The sequence below is a fragment of the Natrix helvetica genome (assembly GCF_964273705.1).
Source record: "Natrix helvetica genome assembly, chromosome: 4".
Classification (NCBI taxonomy): domain Eukaryota; kingdom Metazoa; phylum Chordata; class Lepidosauria; order Squamata; family Natricidae; genus Natrix; species Natrix helvetica.
The window spans coordinates 22,369,738-22,383,936 of NC_138550.1; the positions used below are offsets into that span (position 1 = coordinate 22,369,738).

The 14,199-nt window shown below is 45.3% G+C and overlaps 1 protein-coding gene across 1 annotated transcript; it reads left to right on the forward strand.

Moving 5' to 3' along the window:
- Window positions 1–5,378: 5,378 nt before the first annotated feature.
- On the forward strand, window positions 5,379–13,564 carry SHISA2 (shisa family member 2; the record flags this gene model as incomplete). The annotated part of the gene is made up of 2 exons (XM_081952691.1): window positions 5,379–5,676; window positions 12,984–13,564. The coding sequence occupies 2 exons, from the start codon at window positions 5,379–5,381 to the stop codon at window positions 13,535–13,537; spliced, it is 852 nt and encodes a 283-aa protein (XP_081808817.1). The 3' UTR covers window positions 13,538–13,564.
- Between the last annotated feature and the right edge of the window lie 635 nt (window positions 13,565–14,199).

The window sequence follows — 14,199 nt, forward strand, 5'->3', positions numbered from 1 at the left end:
TCTCTGGATGACAAATGGAATAGGATTAAAGCAACAAATAATTTTTAAAAAGCAACATCGACGTAGAAGAATCTCTTAAGTGATCTTCTCTTTCAACAAAGGTTTTAAGCCTACCTGCTGATGCTGGAAGAACCAGGATGCCTGATCACTAATGAATAGGTCATTTTTGGTTTTAGCTCCAGGGATGTAAGGGAATCCTGAATTTGACAAAAGAAACTTAAGGATTAATTAATTAATTAATTAATTAATTAGGGAGTGCATAAGCGCACCAGAGTGCCTAAAGTCTCTGTCCTACTGTCCCCATTTATTTGTACCCACTTCCTGTGTTCTTATTTACGTTTATTCTTATCCCTGTTATCTTGTACATGAGTGACAAACTAAATAAATAAAATGAATAATGGCTGTGGACATAGCTGTGAATAAGCAGTTAACCAAGGATAGGTGGGTGAGGGGCATAATCTGCCTGGTGGATTATGTGTGAAGTTTTTGGAAGAGAAGAAATGGGGGGGGGGGGCAAGAGAGTCCCTGACCTGCCGAATATGAAACATTTTGAGAAATTACCCCCCCCCCATCAAAGCAGGGATGGTGTTGTGGCCCAGCAGGAGCCGTTGGAGCTGCCACCAGACTCCGAGAGCGGGGGTCCCTATGAGTCGGCTCTGGAGGACCCTGGGCAGGGTTCTGACTCTGAGCAGGGATCGGAGAGTCTGGTCGGCCACCAGGAGGTGCCTGAGGCATGGAGCAGTGGTGAGAGCCAAAGGAGGGGGGCTCCGGATGCCATGCCTTGGAGCAGTGGGGAGGAGTCATGGGACAGTGACTCAGACATAAGCAGGGAGTTCTTAGATGCCCGTTATTGCCAGGCCCACAGGCGCAAGGAGCAAGGGCGCAGTTACCGGCAGTAATTGCTCTCAGCTGCTGATAAGTAGGCTCCCCTTCAGTCTATAAAAGGATTGATTGAGCATACGCCCTTTGCAGAAGTCAACAAAGGAACTATTCGGAAAGTTCTCTCTTGGAAGCTTAGCATGCTGGACAGCTGCTATCGTGTCTCTGTGTCGGAGGGTTCTGAGAGTCTTGTCGTGGTGGATTGCTGCCAAGGATCTGTCTGTCTGTCTGTGCAATAAATCCTGTTGAAGTAGTTTTGGTCCGGAGTGTGTTCTGTGTTGCCGAGGGAAGAAGGGGGTCAGAACAGATGGACATTATCTGTTTTCTGTTTTATAAATCACTAGATTCAGGGGTCAAATACATACCTTATAATTAAAGAATTGGTTGCCTCTCAGAACTGAACATAGGAATTTGTTCCTGAGCACTGGAAGCGAGCTGAGTTTACTTTTATTTTCTTAAATGCAAAAATCATTTTAGGAATTCCTAATACTGTCGCGATGGGTCGGACACGACTTCGCAACTAACAACAATAACAAATACTGCAACCATTCTACTAACTCTGAACTACTTTTTGTTCACCTTTGGAGGAAAGAATCTTGTTTTACAAGAACACCTTTTTTGTTACTCTTTACGAAACAGATTCTAAATAAAGCAAATACTAATAGAAGAGAATGCTTGAACTGTGAGATCCTTCGTGCTCCCTAAACAAACAAAAAACAAAAAACAAAAAAAACAAGCACGCTCAGAGAGCACCAAGGACCTCAAAGCAAATACTATCAACTTGCAATATATTTCCTGCGATTTTCCATTAAAGCAAATTAAATTTGACAGGGCTGTTCTAGAAACAACAGATATTTGTGTTGATTTTTTTAAAAAAACCACTTGTTTTATCTTTCCAATTTAATAGGTTTGCACATCTTTGGGACATGGATGTATATACAGAATTAAACTACATAAAACACTATGCACAGAGTAATCCTGCTTAACACGCTCTTGTTTATTTTGAAGCTACTTAGCAGCTGTTACTGCTGAGAAGCAACCAAGTAGTAAACATTAGCTGCAGTATCTCCTTTTTCTTGTTTTATTGCAGAACTTAGAAAAATGTGAAGGGTGCCCCAACCAGGAATTTGTCATTTCTGACAGCTATTTTGGGGGCAGGGAGGGAGGACAGAGAGCAATACAGATGGATGGATGGAAAGATAGTTCAATGATAGATGGATGGATGGATGGATGGAAAGATAGATATAGATAGATGGATGGATGGATGGAAAGAAAGACAGACAAATAGATGATAGATTGATTGATAGATAGATGGATGGATGGAAAGACAGATAGATGATAGATGGATGGATGGAAAGACAGACAGATAGATAGATAGATAGATAGATAGATAGATAGATAGATAGATAGAGATAGATAGATAGATAGATAGATAGATAGATAGATAGATGATAGATAGTTCAGATCCATCCATAGATAGATGGATGGGTGGATAGATCAGGTCCATGCCATGCTTTGAACTGCTGCATATTCACCCTGTTTCTGAACCAGAGGCCAACAGAGAATCAATCATATTCACAGCCCAAAATTGTGTCTAATGAGCCCAATTCTTCCCAATATTTCACTCAGTGAAATATTGAGGGACCCCCATTGGTTCCTTTTGTTTATTCTTTCAAATAGGCACTCTGGACTCATGTTCCTTTCGCAAGGGGCCTCCTGGGCCTCTTCTCTCATCTGTTCCTCTGGATGACATTGGACATCAAGCAGGGTTGTGACTTGCTGGGTTGACTCCTTACTACTGGACCAAAGCGTCACTGTGGCAGTGTGTGAAATCCCTACTTAGGTTAGACAAGCCCAGGAAGGAAGATGAAGACTGTGCAGCTGTTTGTAAACCAGCCTTATTCAAGGTGCCCTCTAGATTTGAGAGATTACAACCTCCATTATTGGCTTGACTGGCAGATGTAACAGCAGTCATAGTCCAACACAACAGTTATAGTCGGCAATTGTGACTCCTTTGCAACCATATTTCCTGAGCCAACATGAGAGTTGAAGTCCACAGGTTGTAAAGGGGCCATAGTTGCCCTCTCCTAGTCAGCATCAGTTGCCAAAATCAGCTTGAGTAAGCCACGCTTGATAGCAGCAGAAAGAATGAATGAGCATCCACTGTTTCCACATCACAGGCCGAGTCTTCTACCCAGTGAAGCCCACAGATGATCGATTGGGAAGCAAGAAGGTAGCATAGCAATTTGCAAATCTCCTCTTCCAGTCTACCAAGCTAGTCAGAAGGGAGTGTAGCCAGAGCAAGAGGCTGGCAAGGCTTTCTTTCCCCATGCAAATACAGAGTAGAGCAGAGTAGAATAGAATTCTTTATTGGCCAAGTGTGATTGGACACACAAGGAATTTGTCTTTGGGGCATATGCTTTCAGTGTACATAAAAGAAAAAGATACATTCCTCAGGAATCATAAGGTACAACACTTAATGATAGTCATAGGGTACAAATAAGCAATCAAATCATATTAGGAAACAATATAAATTGTAAGGATACCAGCAGCAGAGTTACAGTCATAGTCATAAGGGAGAGGAGATGGGTGATAGGATCGACGAGAAGATTAATAGTAGTAGTAATGCAGACGTAGTAAATAGTTTGACAGTGTTGAGGGAATAGTGTTGTCTTTCAACACTGTTCTTGCTCTTGAAAGTCCAGTTGCCTCTTGGAAAAGAAAAGAAAGCACCTTTAGATTTCCCCACGCAACGCAACACGAGAGCGCGTGGTTTAAGCTGAAATCCTTGGAAAGGCTATCAACCTCCATCTCTTTTGAGCTGCATTTGCGATCCCACCGGCTGCTCTTCCCCGCCCCTCCCCTCCCGGGTCTTTAGGTGGAAGGGGGGGGGGGAAGTGAACCAATCGCCCGGCTCGGCGGAGGTGAGAAGAGCATTAAAAAAACAAACCCCTCTCCTTTCTCAGCGAACGGGAGAGCGAGCGCCGGTTCTTAGGGCGCCTGCGCGACTGGAGAGCGTCGGGCCGCCTATAATAACAAGAGAGAACGCGAGGGAGCGAAAGAGATCCGCGCGCACCGCCAGTAGCTCCCTGTGGCTGCCACTTCTGCCGGCCTCGGGAAGCTCCGCTAGGAGTTTTTGCCCTCGCCGGCTGGGAGGATCGGAAGGTAAAGTCGCCCTTGGGCAGAAAAGTAGCGTCGAGAGCTGCGTTCGCTTTCTCCACGCCAGAGGAAAACAGCGGTCAATTGGGAACCGTGCGAGGCACGGCGGGGAAGAAGCGAGCCCGAGCGGGAGATTGCGCTCTTTCCCGACCCTTCTCCGCTATTCCAGCTGCGAGACATTTCCATGAAGCTCCTCCATGGGCATAAAGGAGTTCGACTGGGATTCCGACTTTCGGATATGGGGACTCTCCAGACTGAAGAGGGGCTAAGGAGATGAGAAGCTGCTGAAGTTGCTCCGCCAGCGGGTGCGAGGGGGAAAGCCGGGCGCCCGTGAGGAAGGGGGCGGCGGCGTCTCTCTGCAGCCGCCAGGTGGGCCCCTCAGCCCCTTTCTCGCCCCCGGTCTCCGCTAGCCACGCGTACCGAGGGATCTCCGGGCGTGTTATGGTTCCCGGAGTGCTTTGCTCAGTCCCGCTGGTCTGGGAGCGACGACCTCAAGCTCGCCTTTCCGTTTCTTAAGAGGGGCTCGTCGTCTCGGGCTGTCCCTCCCCGAGGCCAAAGCGACGGCGTTTCCCCCTCCTCACCCGGTTGGGATAGCGGGGGAGCTTCGCCGAGCTGCGCCTCTCGGGGTTTCCCCTTAGTGGCGCCCGCTTTTTCCCAGCGCCTGCCGCGGTCTCCCTCGGACTTCGTGACAAAGGAAGTTCCCACGCGAGATGCCGAAGTTCCTCGACGGCCGAGAGTTCGCGGGGCCACCAAGTGGGGCTAGAAGACACGGCGTCGCCAAGTGACTTGGCCGAGGAAGGAAAAACCGGACGAGACGGCTTTGGATTTCCCTCAGAGCTTCTCCGCCACCCGTTGGTGCCGGCCAGGAGCGGGCGGACTGCGGGGCTTTTTACCTCAGCCCAAAGCCTTCGGCAGACGGCAGGCTCTTTATCTCGTCCTTTGGCCTCCCCTCCCCCCGCCTCCCCTCTCCCAGAGAGACACACACAGAGACACACAAGCACAACCCCCCCTCCCCCCGGTTCCTAGCCAGTTGCTGCAGCGAGGTGACAACCAGTTGGCACTTAATTCCGAGGTCGTCTATTAGCAGCAGCCCACCCACCCCCCCACTCCTCTTGGCACGCTACGCCTGGCTTCCCAGCGGAGTCCGCCTTCCTCTGGCCGGCTTCTTTTCTCTCGAAATTGTCCCCTCTCTCCTTTCTCTCGCGCGCGAGCGCACGAACTTCCGCGGCAATCCCGGCAGCCAGAAGAGAAGAGCGGGACGGGGCAGCCTTACGGAGTTGACGGAGCCTCCGAACCAAGGGCGGGAGTCGCCGCGGCCCCCTCGCCCGCCCCGCGGTGCCATGTGGCTGGGCCGGTGTTGGCAGCTGCTGCTGCTGTTCCTGCTGGTCGGGCGGGGGGCGCTGGGCAGCGGGGAGTATTGCCACGGCTGGCTAGATGGGGCGTCGTGGCGGGAAGGTTTCCAGTGTCCGGAGCATTTCGACGAGGGCGACGCCACCATTTGCTGCGGCACCTGCGCGCTTCGCTACTGCTGCTCCCGCCCGGAGGTCCGCCTGGATCAGGGCATGTGCGACAACGATCGGCAACACGGCGGAGCCGAGCACGGCCGGCCGGACAAAGACATGCCAGACAGCGCGGCAGGTACGGAGCGGGGAGCCTGATACTCCCACACGATTGCACCGCCCTTCTCCCATTGACCTCTCCCTCAAGTTACCCCTTTCCCCTTTGGATTGGATGCTTGTGCGTTACAGGTAGTCCTCGACTTACAACAGTTCCTTTAATGACGGTTCAAAGTTACAAGGGCGCTGAAAAGTGACATGTGGCCATTTCCCCCCAGTTACAACCTTTGCAGCGTCCCCATAATTGTGTGATCAAAATTCACACTTTTCCTTGGCAACCGATTCATATTTTTCACCATAGCTGTGTCTTTAGCGGTCATGCGATTGCCTTTTGTGACACCCAAAGTCAATTGGGGAAGCCAGATTCACTTAACAACTGGAATATTAACTAATCAACTGCAGCGACTCAGTTAAGAACTGTGGCAAGAATGTTCATAGAATGGAGCAAACCTCACTTAACCAATGTCTCACTCAACAACTGAAATGTTGGGCTCAATTGTGGTCATAGGTTGAGGGCTACCTGTGTTTCTTTTAAGATAACCTGTTCTGAGCCCAAAGTTTTTGTTGCTAAGCGAGACAGTTAAGTTTGCCCCCACTTTCTGGCCTTTCTGGCCGCAGTTGTTAAGTGAATCACCGCAGTTAGCTTGTTTAGTGAATCTGGCTTCCCCATTGACTTTGCTTGTGAGAGGTCACAAAGGATCACATGACTCTGGACACTGCAGCCATCATAAATATTGAAAATCTGGATTTTGATCATGTGACCGCGGGGGTGCTGCCAGAGCGGAAAACCATCATAAACCACTGTTTTCACAAATCACTGTTGTAACTTCAAACAGTCACTAAATGAACTGTTGTAAATCAAGGTCTACCTGTATTAGTCATGTTAAGGCTTAGAGCAGGGGTGTCCAAACTTGGGAACTTTAAGACTTGTGGACTTCAACTCCCAGAATTCCCCAGCCAGCCATGGTGGCTGTGGAATTCTGGGAGTTGAAGTCCACAAGTCTTAAAGTTCCCAAGTTTGGACATCCCTGGCTTAGAGGGAAATCAGCACCACGTTGCTTTGGAATATGCATTTATTATGGAAAGATACCATTTCCAATAATAAAGAAATATGATGAGTATCCATCACATTCTGGTATTCATCTCTGGTCCTTGTCTGGTCAGCCAATCTGGGATTCTTAATTTGTGGAATAATTTGGATGTTCAAGGTGGGTTCTAATGCTAGATCTGGATTATCCTGCTTCTCCTCTGTCCTTGACTCTCTTTAGGGATCTTGGATTTAAGAATTTAGAATAGAATAGAGCTGGAAGGGGCCTTGGAGGTCTTCTACAGGGGTCCCCAACCTTGGGAACTTTACGACTTGTGGACTTCAAATCCTAGAATTCCTCAGCCCACGCTTGCTGGCTGAGGAATTCTGGGAGTTGAAGTCCACAAGTCTTAAAGTTCCCAAGGTTGGAGACCCCCTGCTGAAGCAGGAGAACATATACAATTTCGGACAACCGACTGTCCAGTCTCTTCTTAAAAACTTCCAGTGATGGAGCCCCCACAGTTTCTGAGAGGCAAGTTGTTCCATTGGTTCAGAGTTTAGATCCAGCTTTAGCTCCACCTTAGAGCCCAGGATGGGCTATTGCAGGCAAAACAGATCTACCTGTTTACCTGACTCAGCAGTAAGAGCCCATATAAGACTCTGGATATATCCAGAGCCTTACATGGGCTCTTAATGCACATCACATGTGCACGTATTTGTTGTGGCACAGAAATTATAATTTCTTGAATGGAATGTGCAAATGATACTGTTTAAAAACCTCAAAAGTTGTAAAATGCAGAGAAGTTGAAAGTGACTTAAGAACAGGCTCTCATTTAACACAAAGTGCTTGAGTTATTTGCATGCATGTGGGTATCATTGATGAGATGGAAAACATGTACTTTAAATTGAAATGCATTTTATTTAGCTTCTTTGTATTCAGTCACATAGCAAGAGAAGTTTAGAGCATTCTGCCAAACACATTCAATGTTAATATTTGTGTAGTTATCCTAAGTTCAGGAATTCTTTCATACAGTACTTGCCTTTGTTTATGTTTAAGAAAAGTAGTTTCAAAACAAGCCCCTCCTGATATATATCTCCAAGTATCCCACCTGTGAAACTTTTTGAAGCTTTCAGAAAAGATTTTCAAAGCGGCTTCCCTCAAAATCCCTTAAAATTATTGTACCATCACCACAATGCATAAAAAAGACCATCCATTCACGTACAAAGCTCCATTTTTTTTGCTTTGATCTGTCAATGTCCTCATTATTTATTGCTCCTAAACTTTTGTGAGCCAAATAACCCAAGAAAACAGTCTGTACACTCAACAACACTTAACACTCAGCAGACTTTTCAGTGTCTTTTCAGAAGTCACTATTTTGGGACGTTTTCTGACTTGCAATAAATGGCTTTAGAATAGAAGAAAGGAATAGGAAAGGAATAGCATAGCATAGCATAGAACATTTATTGTTACTTTAAATGTACACTAATCAGCATACGTTAAAATGAAATGTCATTGCACTCAGCTTTCAAAGAATAACCCTTATGCATATACCCTCACACAACACATATATGACACAGATAAATATACATGGCAAGAAAATCAGAATCATGCGAGTTGACAAGATGGATGGTATAAGGAACAAAACTTAAGGTTGAGCAATGCATGATAATTCAACAACATATCACGATGTAGAAGGCACCTGTAAATGTTACTATAAGTTTGTACGCCAAGAGCAGGAATTGAAAAATGTACAGTCATAAAAAGAGACGTGAAAAGGTTTTCATAGGTATAAGCACATGACCAGTGGCAACTAATTGAGTTGATGATGTTTCGGTTTTAAATGCCTATAAGCTGCATTCATTTAGTTGGGAGTTAGTACGATTTTACCTTTTAGCTTTTGCTAAGTATAAGATCTGTTTTTAGCAAAACTGCAGTTAAGAGCTTCTTGAACTACCCAACTGGAAACAGGCTGGAATATATATTTAAAGTACAGGTAATTCAATTTATAATCTTAATTGGGACCAGAATTTCTGTTGCTAAGCAAGGCACCCAATTTTATGGTCTTTTTTTTTTGCCCTGGTTAAGTGAATCACGGAAGTTGCTAAGTTTACAAGAAGAGATGGCATAACCTTGTGGGCATATTGTCAAAGAAGTGATGGTGGGAAGGGTTTCTTTTAATTTTTAAGAAGACAAAGTGAAAAACAACTTGTCAATAAACTAAAATAAGATAAAATCCAAAAGAGTAATATCCTGTTAGGGCATAGATGTAAAATAATGCTCCCTTGCTGGATTGTGCAGTTAATTATGAATACAGTAGACCCGGGATGGCAAACCTATGGCACGCATGCCCGAAATGGCACACGGGGCCATGTCGCCTGGCACGCGTGGCTTTGCCAGTTCCTCTTCTGGGTTTATGGTGCACATGTGCACATGATCAGCTGGCCTTTGTCTGTGCGGTTTTCTGTTTTCCTGTGTGAGCCTGCGTGCTGGCAAGCTGATCAGCGTTTGCACATGTGTGGTAGTAACTGGAAGACTTGCTGGCCAGTCTTGGAAGTACACTTTTTGGTGTGCGCAGGGCCCCTGGGCAGCTCCTCTTCCTGGTCGCTGCCCAGACAAGTGCACGTGCAAAGTGCTGCCTTTTGGGCACTCGGTGCCGCGTGCATTCCACACTCACTTTTTGGCACTGAGTGCTGAAAAGCTTCGCCATCACTGCAGCAGACAGTAAAAGTCACAGAGATTTGGAGTGGGACACTCCAAATCTCTATGACATGGCTAAGCAGAAGCTAGCCATGTCATAACAATGTAATTAACTATTGTGGTATGTTGGTTAAGGTATGGTTGGACAAAAGTCGAGAAGTCAGGTTTTAATCCTCCTTCAGCCACAGAAATGTCACATTGTCACTTGGCACCAATTACTTTCTCTCTCCCAATCCTGACCAGGTGGTGGGTGGGCACCCCTGTTTTAAACAACTGTGTTTTTTCTCAGCTATGCCTTCCACAGTTCCAGTTGCTACCAGTTTCACAGAGATCTCACATTAAGCCACCAGTATCCCATATGTAAATCTTGTCCCTAACCAGCGGTGGGCTTCAAAAATTTTAGCAAGAGGTTCTCTGCCCAGTTGCTGTGTGGGCATGGCCTACTTGGCCTCCTGCACCATGGTGGTGGTGGGTGTTTTTGCCCTCCCCAGGCTCCGGAGGCTCGATCATCCGGGAGGGCACTTCAGAGGCCCTCTGGAGCCTTCTCGAACTGCTGGTAGGTCCGTTTTCCCCTCTCCCCAAGCCTCCGCGCTTACCTGCATCCAAAATGGGCTGTGTGGGGACTCCTGGGAGGGGCAGGGTGGGGCAGGAAGTTCTCTGAACTGCACAGAATCTTAGCTAGAAGTTCTCCCGAACCCCTGCAAACACACAGCATCCCACCTCTGACCCTAACCCTAATCCTAACTCTATAGGGTTTGCAATCATATGGAAGTGGTATACATTCCTTGATGGTTTCCCATCAAAATATTAGCTAAGCCTGACTGAGTTTATTTTGTTAAGATCATCCTATTACTGTTGTGTAACTAGGCACAGGAGGAAATTGATATTATCTGATTGTTCTGGAGGTCTGACTCAAGAGTTTGTTGACCAATCAAATGTTTCATCATCAACAAATTGCTTTAAGAATTTTTATTCCTCCACAATTGGAAGATACCATGTTGGCTGAAAGTTGGGATAGAGGCTGTCTATCCCAACTCTGGAAACATCTTTTTGGGGGTGTCTGCACACGTATGGGGGTCCCTTTTCCAAGTTTTTCCTCTTTTTATTCATGGACGCTCTCCATTCAGAGTTTACCTAAAAATATACAAATAAGCAAAAAAAAAAAAAATCCAGAATAGTAGCCTTGTTGAATACCAAAAAGAAAGTACAAAAGTAATGCTGAGGCTATATCTACATTAGCTGGAATGAAAATTTACATAATAATTACACACTTTCTTGTTTCAGGTTAAATTTTATTCTTCAAAAACTAAGACCTGTTATTTTCTGGTTCCACTTTCCGACAATTGTTGTGAGAATTCTTGGATTAACCTAAAAGCATGTCAGAAACTGATATGGCCCAGTTTCCAAGGATTAAAATATAATCTGCTACAAAAATGTCCCCTCGGAGAGGGCCCGCAATCTGGGAGTCCTCCTGGATACGCGGCTTAGTTTAGAAGAACATCTGACGGCCATGACCGGGGGGGGGGGGGGCTTTTACCAGGTTCACCTGGTACTCCAGTTGCGCCCCTACCTGGATAGGGATGCCCTGTGCACAGTCACTCACGCCCTTGTCCTTTCTTGCCTGGACTACTGTAACGCTCTCTACATGGGTCTGCCCTTGAAGAGCACCCGGAGGCTTCAGCTGGTCCAGAATGAGGCTGCACGGGTTGTCATGGGGGTACCTAGATGCTCCCATATTACACCCCTTTTAGGCGGCCTGCACTGGTTGCCGGTTGTTTTCTGAGTGTTAATTATGATCTTTAAAACGCTCCATGGCTTAGGCCTGGGATACTTGTGAGACCACCTACTGCCACCAGTAGCCTCCCACCGTCCAGTACGATCCCACAGAGTTGGCCTCCTCAGAGTGCTGTTGGCCAGGCAGTGTAGGCTGGCGACCCCCAGGGGGAGAGCCTTCTCTGTGGGAGCGCCTTCCCTTTGGAATGAGCTGCCCCCGGAGCTTCGCATAATTCCTGACCTCCAGTCCTTCCGGCGCGCCCTAAAAAGTTGTCTTTTCCAGCAAGCCAGCCTGGCCTGAATAAAATTAATTGTTAATTTTAATCTAATTTCTAAATCTCATTGTAAATGTTTATTGGGTTTTTTGGATATTCTACTTAATCTTTCTTTTAACTTTTGGAATATGTGTTTTTATGTTGTACACCACCCTGAATCCTTTGGGAGAAGGGCGGCATATAAGTCCAATAAACCTAAACCTAAACCAAAAAATAATATCAGCCCATATAGCAGTCTAGCCTAGGTGTTTCTATATTATGAATGAATAAATAACATTATTCCAGAAGCCTTCCTGTGTGATTTATATTACAAAATTAAACCTAGCCTTTTGACTTAGAAAAACTTTTGCTAAATTGCTTTCCAGCATTTTTTCTCCTGAAATTTATGAATCCATCAGAAATTATATTATAGTTGGGTTTAATTATTCATTATTCAACTAGCTAACCAATCTTGGATGATGTAGAAAGGAGTCAGGGTTAGTATTTGAACGGGGGGGGGGGGGATCATCTAAGAATTTAAACTACACTAAACTCAGAAACCAATAAAAGAAGAAATTCAAAGCAACCCATTCTGATACTGTGTTTATGTTGTCAACAGGAACTTTGTTTGATCTTATTTCTTTTATTCCTGAAAAAACTAAATATAACAAGAAGTGCTTAATTTCATTTACACTGAATATAACAAGAAGTGCTTAATTTCATTTACACTGAATATAACAAGAAGTGCTTAATTTCATTTGCACTTGTGTGAGGGTGAATCTGGAAGAAGACAGTGACAAACCCCTTCCGATTAATAACAACAAAGTAAAATTTCTCTAGATTCAAGAGCAGTGGGACTCAACCTCTTAATTGTATATATGTCCAAGTCACATTGACATTAATAAAGATCATAGCACAAGAGTACTTTAAAAAAAAATCACTATTAACTCTATTAATCTCTGCTTTGAATAGTGCAGTTATAGATAGGTCCACCTAATTAGATTCAGTAACAGAGTCGGATTCAGATCTCCAGCTGATTATGGAGCTAACTTTGGCCCAGGCAGTGTAATCAGTTGTAACCTATTTCACAATTGTCGTCAAGTTGAAATAAGGAGATCTCCCAAGTGTCTTGTCATGAGTTAGAGGAAGAGCAGGAAGAACGATAAGATGGGATGGTAAAAGGAAAATTAGTGCATGATGTTGTGTCATTTATTTCAGTTGTCATAAGTGATGGGGGGTGGGGGGGGGGAGAGAAGAACTAGTCATGCGTGTTGCAATTTTTGCCAGCACTTCTGATTGCATTTTGTGAAACAACTCAAAAAGCTAGTGTTTTTCCAAACCTTCCAGGTATATTGAATTTCCCTAATTATCAGGCGCAGGCTTTGCTATTTTGGGAGTTATAGTTCAGCATAAGTGGACTTCAATAGGTTGGGAAGATTGCTTTACCAATTCCTTGTTTTCTTTTGTCTTCCTGGAGGTAAGAAAAGGTAGCCGAAAATGTCTCACTATTGTATAATCTATATTTTTCCCTTTTAGCACAAATCCTCACAAGTTTTTTTTTTCTTTTCTGTTGGCAGTGCCTATTTATGTGCCATTCCTTATTGTGGGGTCGGTTTTCGTGGCATTCATTATTCTGGGATCCCTCGTGGCTGCTTGCTGTTGCCGGTGTCTGCGACCCAAGCAAGAACCACAACAGAGCCGGGCTCCTGGAGGGAATAGGATAATGGAGACAATCCCCATGATTCCAAGTGCCAGCACCTCCCGGGGATCATCCTCGCGTCAATCAAGCACAGCTGCCAGCTCCAGTTCAAGTGCCAACTCTGGTGCCAGGGCTGCCCCCACCAGATCACAAGCTAACTGCTGCTTACCAGAGGGGACCATGAATAATGTATATGTCAACATGCCAACCAATTTCTCAGTACTGAACTGCCAACAGGCCACACAGATAGTGCCTCACCAAGGGCAGTATTTGCACCCCCAGTATGTGGGGTATGCCGTGCAACATGACTCCATGCCCATGGCTTCTGTCCCACCTTTCCTGGATAGCCTGCAGAGCGGTTACAGGCCCGTTCAGTCGCCATATCCCCACAGTAATAGTGAACAGAAAATGTATCCTGCGGTGACTGTGTAACTCTAAGAAGGGAAGGAAGGAAGAAATCAAACCAGTTGCAATGATGCATCAAGCAAAGTTGTAGTAACAACAAATTACAAAGCAAAAATTCGTAAATAATTTTGGAAAACCTGTGCTTCAGACGGTGTCTATTCCTGGTTTTCACTGGATACAGTAACAAAAAACTGTATGAAGGTACCTGGAAGTGGTATTTCTAGGTGATGCCTCCATTCCAGTGTATAACGTATAATGGCTAAGAATTATGCTGAAGGAGGCACTGATATTTCTGTTACCAAACTTGCGTAAATATGTGATTAAATGCCCCTCAGGTACTTCCCAGTCAGTGGTATTTGCCTAGTGAATAGAAGACATTTTGTAATGTGACAAGACAATATTTTAGGAGTGTCTTGTTTTACCTTTTTGTCCTAGGTACAATGACTCTTCATATTGCTGTACCGACAATCATACTCCACAGTAGTAGGCTAAATGGTGCAATCCTTATTAGTGTCAGTCCTAGGAACTTATTGGTTAGCTCAGTGGTAAAAATGTAGTCATTCCACTGTAGGAAGTCCATGTTCATATCCTGACATCCATCTTCCTCCTCCCTTCTCCTGAGTTCTGCAGCAGTTGATTTGAGAGATCTTCTGCTGGAGAACATGTAGAGCCATAAAAATTGACAAATA